Source organism: Atractosteus spatula, chromosome 4 (genome assembly GCF_055471065.1).
Source record: "Atractosteus spatula isolate fAtrSpa1 chromosome 4, fAtrSpa1.hap1, whole genome shotgun sequence".
Classification (NCBI taxonomy): Eukaryota; Metazoa; Chordata; class Actinopteri; order Semionotiformes; family Lepisosteidae; genus Atractosteus; species Atractosteus spatula.
Window position 1 is genome coordinate 45,529,748 of NC_142709.1, and position 11,420 is coordinate 45,541,167.

Sequence of the window (11,420 nt, forward strand, 5' to 3'; positions counted from 1 at the left end):
ATACAAAAATTGAAATTAATAACATTTTGTCTCCTCTTCTTTATTAAACTACCCAAAATCAAAAGAGTGCTACAGTATGTGTCATGTACACTCCCCATAGATGGCCCAGTCCCAAAATCAGGAGCAGTGAGGCAACATTGTTAAACTCATTGTCACTATGTTGCCCTATTATATTGATAAGTCTGTAAATATAGGGTTAGTGTTATAAAACAATGCATTGCAACTTTTATTGTTTAAAGTGTATTCTGTCATTTAATCCAGTAAAGCAGTAAAAATTTGAATATATGTCAGTTTAGCGTTATCATGACATATGAAATACATTTTTTACCTTCAAAAATATTTTACTTTATGGTACTTTATGAGATCTACTTGTAAATAAGTCATAATTGACTGAAAATTCATTACCTCCAAGGTACCCCTGAACTGAGCCATGAGGAGACCCAACATCACTCTTGACTATGAATTCATCATTGTGGGACTGCCAAATCTACAGGAGCAGGACACTGCGCTCTTTGTCATCTTCCTCATCCTCTTCATGGCCACATTCCTGGGTAATCTGGTTATCGTGGCTTTAATATCCCTGGACCACCGACTCCATGTGCCCATGTACTTCTTTCTGTGGAATTTGGCTGTCTTAGACATATTAATCACAACAACCATCATACCCAAGATGCTAGTGGGTCTTTTAGGTCATAAAACCATCTCCTTGTCAGGTTGCTTTGCACAGATGTACTTTATCATCTCATTTACAGCTGTTGAAGGATTCCTTGTTGCAGCAATGGCATATGACAGATATGTTGCTGTAGTGAAACCACTGCATTACAACAACTTAATCAACACCAAAGCCTGTATTACAATGATGTCCACAGCCTGGGTGCTGGGCTTCCTAGCTCCTCTATTGTCTGTAATACTGGCAAGCACTTTGCCATTCTGTGGATCAAACCTTATCCTGCATATTGTTTGTGATTACCGCACTGTGGTGCTATTATCTTGCAGTGATGCTACAGCTCAAATCAATTTTACCCTGTTAATTGCCATGCTTGCAATCTGTATCCAATTTCTCTATGTCTTATGGACATATTGTAGAATCATAGCATCTGTAATGAAACTGGAAACAGTGGAGAGCCATGAGAAAGCATTCTCAATGTGCTCTTCACATGTCACTGTTGTCTTTCTGTACTATGTTTCTGGTGCTGCTGCTTATATTGGGTTGAGAGTGGATAGTATCCCTCCTGATGGGCGCATCATCATTGGTGCGGTGCATTATTTCCTCACCCCTCTGCTCAACCCCATCATTTACAGCTTAAGGAATGAAAAAATCAAAGCAGCAGGCCAGAGGTACTTTAAACTAAGAACACGGCCAGGTCAAGTCAAAAAGTGATAATATCAGGAATGTCAATGTTCAATATGTAAAAGGGATCATGGTGAAATATTTATGAATTTTACAAATTAAATCACAGAACAACATTTTATAAATGTTAGTGACAATTGATTACTGTAAAATCTTAATAAACCTTTTTAGTACTGATTGTAACAAACAGTTAAATTTACAGTGCAAAAAAGACGTACTACAGTGTATCTCTTGTACAACATTCTGGATTTAATATTTATAGCATTTTTATAGTAATATTTATTAGTTTGCTTTTCAAATAATCAGCTATTATCAAAGTAACCTGATACATTATACATTATTTCTCCATAGGATAGTGTAGAAATAATTAATAGGTGGCACGGTAAATCAGACGTTAGCATTTTTGTGTAGGCTTTATATGTTCTCCCCATGTTTGTGAGAGTTTTCTCCGGGTACTCTGGTTTGTTCTCACAATCCAAATACATACTTGTACTGTAGGTTATTTGACTTCTGGGAAAAACTGGTCCTGGTGTGAGTGTGTGTCTGTCACTGTCTGTGGCATCCAGTCCAGAGTGCATCCTGCCTTGCACCAATTGCTTGCCAAAATAAGCTCTGGCTTCCACAGAACTCTGAACTGGAAAAAAAAAATATTAGAAAATGGATTGATGGAAATAACTGATTTCCTCGGGACAATAACATTGAAGTCTTTAGGGTCTAATACAAGTTACAAGTTGTTACAAGTTACAAGTTTAAGTTTTTTGTCATTATACTCAATCTTGTACACAGTACACTTGTACCTGTCATGGAAAATTTTATGGTTAGAATAAAGGAGCCACAGAAAGTATTCTTGATTACTTAGTAAGGTCTTTATTCATATTGCAATATGGGAAAAAGCCATCACCCGTCTGTGCAGAGAAATGAAAGCTGATTCAAAAGCAAGCAGGGAGAGCCCTTGTTTTATATCTTTTTTAAGATGATGCAACACTTCAAGGACAGGCAAAGCAGTAATTTTCCATTCCTTATAGGTTTCTGCTTTAAGCAAAGAAGAGCAGTTATTCAAATAGTTTCTCATACTCTCTTCTTCAAGCAGCAGAGATAAACATTATTAAAACATCCCGTGCCCTTGACGAGTTGGGTGCTATCACACTTTGTTCTAAGTATCCAGCTGCTTCTGCAGCACAGCTCTGTCCGTAAACAACATTTTTAGGATAAAACACCTTTTCTCAGTAACTTTCCATTCCATTCCCTCCTTTTAATCCTTAAATATGTTCACACCACAGAGTCCTCATAGGGGTCACCTGGTGGGTCCCAGGGCTCCTCGGAGTCTGTTATGAGCAGTGCATATTGATGCATAAACATTTTCATTACCATAGATCGAAGCATAGGAATAAGACAAGTCATACAATAGCACAACAGCAAAAACACAGTTTCAAGAAAAACAGTCCCCATGACCCAATAATGATTTTAACCATGAAAAGAAAGCGGGTATATCTTTGATGCCTCTCTTCTTATTCACGCATTAGTTCTTACAGCACAGGTAAATCCCTGTGGGCTGGAGCCCAGCATAATCTTAGGGGGTTTGCAAGATAGGTCAACAGCTGGGTAATAACTCTTAGAACAATCTACACGTTGTCCCCCTGCCTCAGCTGTGCTGTTTTGCAGAACAATTCTAGCTGAAGTTGTAAAATTTATCTTTGTTCCATTCCTGCAAAACATCTTATTATGAACAAACAAACCACAATAATCATTTGCATCTAGGAGAATCACTCCCAAGGGTAACCCCCCTACAGCAGGCTGGGGCCCGGCTGTGCGAACCCAACACGAACTCTGATTCTCTCTGCTCGCATACAAATGTGACAGAGCTAAAATGTATGTATTGCCATTCACTTCCCTTATCATGGGTGTGCTCATCAATTCACATTTTCAGTGATCTTTTCAGTCTGTACTTAATTCGTGTCCCGCCATCATCTTCTTCTGGGCCTCTACTCCGGGCCTGTGATGTTCCTGGTGGCACGGGACTGGTGTCATCTGCTTCAGGGCCTCCTGATCTGGCCAGTGGTGGTTCACAAGTCAGCCACAATGCAGCCACAGCCTGACACACCTTCCCTGTGAAGTGTGTCCCTTAATCATAATACAAGAGGCAGGACAGTGCCCACCGAGGGCTTATCTCCATCATCAAGTGTTTAGTAGACACAGAGGCAGTGGCAGCAACCCACTGGGAAAACAGATTATAAGAGCCCAGATTTCCCTTTACAATTGTGAATTTGCCAGTGCATGAAAGATTCCTCAGGAGCAGGCCTTTTGAGCTGTTGCACCCGTGCCTGAACTGTAGTTGAGTTCCTTTGATAAGCATCACATCGAGATACCACATAAATGGCTACTGCTTCAAACCAGGTCCCCACCCAGTTTTGGGTAACTGGCACACCATTTGACTCACACCCTGGTGTCCGACAGAGTGCATTTGTCGGGCTACAAAGGGCATTAGGCTGTGAGGGCATGCAGGGCGTCCAGTGTACCGGCTACACCACACCCAATCATCATGCAGCCCCACATTCTTTTCTAACCATGTCCATTTCTCTGCTTTAGAGGCCTCAACCTGAATGTCCTGTAGCTGTCCCCTTTTCACCAACAGAGGTTTCACAGAGGTCTCAGACTCCTGCTCTACCAGGACTGCTCACCTGACAGCTGCATCTGCAAAGCTGTTCCCTCGAGTTACTGGAAACATTTCTTTATTATGTGACTTACACTTTACCACAGCTACTTAAGTCAGTAGCTGCAAAGCTTCTAACAGTTCAGAGACAAACCCAGCATTCTTAACTGGAGTCCCTGCCGTGTTCAGGAAATCCCTATTCCTCCACCGCCATCCAAAATTGTGGCATATACAAAATGTATATACTGTATAGAGTCTATATAAATCACTACAATCCTGAATAATAACCCACCAGACGATGCCTACATGTACCTACATGCTCCTGCGCCAGCACAGCAGCTCACAATCCATTTCTTTCACTCACATACAGATTACATACAGTTGATCCTTCTGAGAAGGAATTCATCCTGGCTTTATTATGTAGTTGGTTTTATACCCTTTTTTCCGTCCGAAGATCTAATACTTGGCGAAGCCTGGCCTTATGGATTCTCTCATTAGGTAAACAATCACAATATCCCATACAGATGCAGCCATTCAAAACAAGCAGGCGATAACGCATTATTTTGCTGTGCGCTTGTCGCGGTGTAACGCAAGTTACCGTATTAATACCGTATATTCTCGCATAGTACCGCATGGTACCGCAAGTAAAATAATAGTATCCGGAATTTCCACAAGGTGGAGCTAATAAAGCTCAACCACTCATGTTTGAGCTGTCGCCATCAAAGTCTTTACCGAAGACATTACTAAATGTATTAATAATGAATGACCTTGGACAAGCTGTAAACTCAAAGTATTGCCCTGGTCCACATTCTTTTTTTCATTGACCGTCTTTGTAAAAGTAACACCACAGCATTTAGTTGATCCAATCACGCATTTGTTTCCAATCAAGTACAGTAATTTTTGAGAATCTCCGATTCACCATGCCTTTCACATGCTCATAAAAGATATTGATTTAGGAACATAAACATATTACTGTATGCAAACTGTACTGTATACAGTATGTATATGTATATTTAATATCTTTACTGTGCCTGTTTTAGCATTGAATATTCATATGGAATTTTACCACTGAAGGGAAATTTTAGTAGCTGAGCATAAAAAGAATAGGAGCATAATGCGTGTGAAGGCCATAAACGATATTAATTTTGGAACATAAACATACAGTATTACAGTATGTAAACTGCATATGGCTAGTCTCAGTACTTTAAAGAAAAAATACACACCAGTATTCCATTTCTCCCTAAACATTTTAAGCATCGAAGTCTTTAATGAACATGTGAAATAACGTGTATAAAAAGTGGTAGTTTCAAGCTTTTCTGTGAATACGCTCGATACCGGAGTAAATAAGCATACTTTTAGAATTGGATTAATAGGGAATATAATATGGAATTGCGTATCCAAAAAAATTAATAACGATATAATTATATTCATGTACTGCAACACAAGAATAGTATACGCTGTACAATGTCTGTTGATACTGTATGTTTAGGGCTGTTTCACTACTCCTCATGTGACTGTGTGAGTGGCACAGTGGTTTAAGTGCTGGACCTGTAAGCAACAGGATGGCTGTTCAAATCTACCTGGCACTATGACTTTTCTTTTAACAAACATTTGTTTGAAAAAATAAAATAGCAATATTATGGACAATTAATTGACTTTTTATATTTCTAAATATCACAACATGTTCGAATCTAAGTCATTTTTTAATAACAATGAATAGTCACCTTCTTTCCTTCTGCCAATGGTTCCTGCTTCTGCTTCTGCTTCTATCGTGTGGGAACCCTTTAGATCTCCCTTCAGATTTAAAAGGTTATTAATAATATCTTCGGTGTCGCATATTCCTAGTGTAGCTGATCTTTTGCTGCCCACGCATGCTTACACAAGCTCCCCGGGTAAATTATCACAAAGCTTTAGAGAACTTAACATTTCTATTATCAACACATTGTAAATATGACGTTTACATTGGCGTTATTAATTTTTCACTTGAGTGTATGGAGGATTGTCAGCTGTCACTGAGAGCAGACCCCCCCTCTTAGGCTGCGCAATTGATTTTTTAGATTTTTATAAAGAAATGGAGGCTGTATGCCTTACAATATAAACATTTACTGTCAAACTTTAAATCAACAACTGATTTAAAGACGATATGCCAAAGTGCAATGAAATACAATATTGTTGTTGTTGTTGTTATTGTTGTTTTTATCCCGTAAAGCACTTTGAGAAGCCACCTTTAAAGGCGCAATATAAAGGCGCTATATAAATGCGCTGATTCTTATGGAATGTGTTTTCTTTCTTCTTTTTTTCAGCATGGAATAAACCTATTACTTGATTCTTATGAACGCCCGGTCCCACCAGGGATTGAAAAAAAAAATCATGGAATCGCGTATCTAAAGAAATAACAGTATAAATATATTCATGCACAAACAGTAGCATGTTACATTATTAATTTGGGTGTCTCCTCTTGCCAGAAAGCGCTAAATTGCATTTTGAGTGCGGTTTTTCACTTTTCTTAAATTACAACCCATAAATAAAGCTGATACTGTTTAGACTTTTAGTTATTTTAAACTATTACAGCAGCACAATGTACGATGCAACGTAAATCGCTACCTTTGTCTTCTGCGTAATAATGTTCACCTCTCTATCTAGCAAATTAACAATAGTAATAATAATGAACTTTATTGTATATAGCACATTTAAAGGTGGCTTCTCAAAATGCTTTACGGGATAAAAACAACAGAGCTGTTAAACCAGTTTTTATATGTTTATCGCTTACGCCTGAAATTGGAGCTGCTTGCCTGCGCGGTGATGTCACCGCATTTCCCTCTGAATAGTGACTAATAAGCAGTGAAAACATTTGTCTGTCTTTCCGTGGAGGGAAGGGGACTGTCTTTGATTGGAAAGCACAACTATTCTACTCTGAGAATGCCCATTGTCTTTTCACTGATAAACTTGTGTTAACAATAACCACAGTATGCTTAAGTATGCTTGAGAGTTGTCAAACCGGTTTTTATTTATTTTTCGGCACAGCCAGTCGGCTGTCGAGTGGTCACCGCAGAGGCGGGCACGTCAAATGTCCTGCCCCCACTGTGACTAGAATATACTGTACACAAAGCACTGAAATCTTTCGAGCAGATGATCAGGTGTTTTGCAGACGTAGGCATAGTACTGTAGCGGCGAGGCTTATTAATAAGGAAGAATTAAGTGTTCTGAGCCTTCCCAAATGAGGCCCCATTTCTCTGTTCATCTCTGTGGTGCAGCCACAGAGAAACTATTCATGCAGGCTGATTTAAGGTTTCCTAGGACAGCTCCCAAAGGGGGATGCACTTAGCTAAGCCTGGCTATCATGATCAATGGTCATCCATTGGTGCCTATCTGTCTAGGGAGTGCCAGATGGACATCTGGACTGCATTCCTAAGTGTCAGGAGTAAGTGACTCATATCTCACCTTGATCAACCAATCAGGGACTGGTAGGGCTGAGTAACCCACGTGGGACTCTGATGCCCATGGAACTTTCAGCCAATCAACGAGCTGAAGTTCCTCCAGGTAAAAACAGGCAACACAGAGAGCCTGTGAGATTCAGTGGACTTCTGTGGACTTTTCTAAAGGGAATTCAAAGGAGAATTCCAGGGCAGGACAGCCCAGGAGCAGAAGGCTCCCAAGGGCAGGACATTCTCGCAGCGGGCCTCCTGACCATCCCGAGACTCAGCCCGGACAACCACGGAACGGCCAGTGTGTCCGAGTGCCAGAACTTTCCTTTGTTCTAAGAGTCTAGAGCGGAGGTTGCCAGAGAGTAACCAGAGGATCCACCCGAGGTTAGCAACAGCAGCAGGCCTCGTGAACAGGTCGGAACTGTGGACAGCTGGATCACTATTCAGAACTAGCGCTTCATCAGGAACGAACCGGTCCTCTTCCTGACTTGCTGGGATCCACAGTCATCTTTTCTCCTGTGCACAAACTTTGCTAGTTAAAGCCAACACTAACTAGCCGGTCAGTGAGCATCAGCAGCGCACCGTCGCAAGCCGCACAGCACAGCCTGGCACGGAGCCAGAGAGCGCGGATTGGACAGCAACAAGCCTGCAGCTGATTGTTTGTGCCTGCAGGAGATATGAATCCCCAGAGATTGGATGAGTATTCAACTTCAATGCATTACAGCTCGAGAATTCAATTGTTATCCCAACCAGTTGATATCAATTTAATTCCTAAGAGTTATGTACTTGTTTTGAGTATCTAATGTAGAAGTTATAACCAAGTTCATTTATGAAACGGTCTTAATGAATGATATACTGAACGTATGTCCTCTTGATATATGTAACTCTTTGTAACTGAATGAATATATATCTTTTGTATTCTGATAACCCTCTCGATAAGATCTGTTAGGTTTATATGCATATTCTATGTATTGATAAATGTATCCTCGTGTATTAGTACCTGTGTGTGTGCGTTGTTTGAGTTATGTCGCATGGTTGGATTCTAAAGCCATCGCAAGAATCAATTTTGTGATTTACTGCTACAATTAATAATTGTCCCAGTAAATGCCCAAACCCTACAGAACTGGTGCCTTCAGAGAGCCACTACATTACATTTTGGCTATGGCAACGTTACAGTACGTAATTCAGGCTTTATGAACTTACACCTGGGATTCGATTAATTAGGGTTATTAATTGTTAGAGTTCATCAAACCTGAATCGAAACCTGTTTTTATAGCTTTTAAAGTCATGCAATGTCTAAGCAGGAACACATCATTATATCTTATATATGAAAAATGCATAATATAGCACCCAAACAAATGCAAACATGTTTTTAATAAAATGCTTTTATTCATTCATAATCTAACTCACATAACTCACATTCCCAAATGCCCCCCGACCCGTTTAACAATTTTAGGAAGACTAAGGAAGAACTAAGGAAGTTGTCATCTGTTGTTGAAGCTCTGTGAGCTCGGTGACTTTGAGACCACTTGTTATCCCAAGTTATTTGAATCACCACAATTTAAACAGAGAAAAAAGAGCTGACTGACAAGATTTAAGATGTGGCTGTGTTCTTCCTGCATTTGCGTTTGTCTGGGTGCTGACAAAGTAAAAAACAATTACTTTTTGACAATGAAAAAAATGCCCATTTTCCATGTAAATAGTTCCCTGGTTCCGCACCCCTCTCCCTCTCCCTCTCCAGAAACAGCTCGGTGAGTTCCTCCAGTCAGGACAGAAGGCTTTACTGTACACAGAGAGGGGCAGGAGGGGGGAAAAAGCTGATACCCTGGCTTCCTCTCCAGACACAGCTGTATGAGCTCAACCAGTCAGGATAGGAGGCTCTACTGTACACAGAGAGGGGCGGGAGTGGGGAACAAGCTGTCCAGCCATGTGGTTGAAGCTGATAACCTGGATTCTCTCCAGACACAGATGGATGAGCTCCTCCAGTCAGAACAGGAGGCTCTACTGTACACAGAGAGTGGCATGAGGGGGGAACAAGCTGCCCAGCCATGTGGTTGAAGCTGATAACCTGGATTCTCTCCAGACACAGATGAATGAGCTCCTCCAGTCAGGACTGGAGGCTCTACTGTACACAGAGAGGGGTGGGGGTGTGGAACAACCTGATACGCTGGCTTCTCTCCAGACACAGCTGGGTGAGCTACTCCAGTCAGTACAGGAGGCTCTTCTGTACACAGAGAGGGGTGGGAGAGGGGAACAAGCCTTCGCTTCGCTAGTTGAAAGCCTTCAAAGCAAATGCACTTTGAAGACCACAACTTGTGAAAATGTTCACAGCCTCAACAGAAAACGATCAGCGAGATAATTCTCTTTTTTCAACCCTCCGGTTTTTCACAGGTACGTAATCACGCACTAACTGGAACCCCCCGGGGGCGGGGCAGGACGCCGTGTGTTAAGAAAGTTAGGTGTTAGCATAAACTGCCCTCAGTGACAGCTGACAATCCTCCATACACTCAAGTGAAAAATTCATAATGCCAATGTTGATAATAAAAATGTTAAGTTCTCTAAAACTTTGTGATAGTTTACCCAGAGAGCTTGTGTAAGCATGCGTAGGCAGCAAAAGATCAGCTACACTGGGAAGATGCGACACCGAAGATATTATTAATAACCTTTTAAATCTGAAGGGAGATCTAAAAGGTTCCCCACACGATAGAAGCAGGAAGCAGAAACCGTTGGCAGAAGGAAAGAAGGTGACTATTCATTGTTATTAAAAAATGACTTAGATTCGAACATGTTGTGATATTTAGAAATATAAAAAGTCAATTAATTGTCCATAATATTGCTATTTTATTTTTTCAAACAAATGTTTGTTAAAAGAAAAGTCATAGTGCCAGGTGGATTTGAACAGCCAATTTGTTACTTACAGGTCCAGCACTTAAACCACTGTGCCACTCACATGGTAACATGAGGAGTGGTGAAACAGCCCTACACATACAATATCAACAGACATTGTACAGCGTATACTATTCTTGTGTTGCAGTACATGAATATAATTATATCGTTATTAATTTCTTTGGATACGCAATTCCATATTATATTCCCTATTAATCCAATTCTAAAAGTATGCTTATTTACTCCGGTATCGAGCGTATTCACAGAAAAGCTTGAAACTACCACTTTTTATACACGTTATTTCACATGTTCATTAAAGACTTCGATGCTTAAAATGTTTAGGGAGAAATGGAATACTGGTGTGTATTTTTTCTTTAAAGTACTGAGACCAGCCATATGCAGTTTACATACTGTAATACTGTATGTTTATGTTCCAAAATTAATATCGTTTATGGCCTTCACACGCATTATGCTCCTATTCTTTTTATGCTCAGCTACTAAAATTTCCCTTCAGTGGTAAAATTCCATATGAATATTCAATGCTAAAACAGGCACAGTAAAGACATTTAAATCTTTCTACAACCGACCAACGCACCACGAGTGCCCCTGTCAGTCAATCAATCACGTACCGCGGTGATGCACGAGGACGTAGCCAATTACCCCCGGTACGTGTCTGTGCCGTGCACTTTGAATGGCTGCATCTGTAGCTCTATTGAGGTAGTGCACATAAATGCTATTTCATAAAGTAATTCCTTATAAATGCTGCAGGGCATCCCAGCTCAATAAGTCTGGGGTGTCCCCCACCCACATCAATAGTTGAAACTGTACATCTTTTCTCAAGCGTACTGTGACAACTTGTACTTAGAAACTTTATATCACATCTTTATGCTGTTTTAGTCACAAAACAGGACATCTGTGCTCCTGTGTCCCCCAGTTACTGTACACTGTAAGATTATTTCACTTTTATTTAAATCCTTAGATAAACCTAGGAAGGCTTTGTGAAATCAAGCCTCTTTCTTACAAGTTCTCCTAAAAACACCCTGTTTTTTTTTTAGTAACTGCACACCAGCTTATTAGTAGTTTTGTCTTTGGGTTTTGCCCCCCTTTC

General features: G+C 40.4%; 1 protein-coding gene across 1 annotated transcript; it reads left to right on the forward strand.

Annotated features, from left to right (window-relative positions):
- The first annotated feature begins 430 nt into the window (after window positions 1–430).
- Window positions 431–1,381, forward strand: LOC148836402 (olfactory receptor 2AT4-like). The gene has a single exon (XM_088914168.1). It carries the CDS (start codon window positions 431–433, stop codon window positions 1,379–1,381), a length of 951 nt encoding a protein of 316 aa, XP_088770294.1.
- The last annotated feature ends 10,039 nt before the right edge of the window (window positions 1,382–11,420 follow it).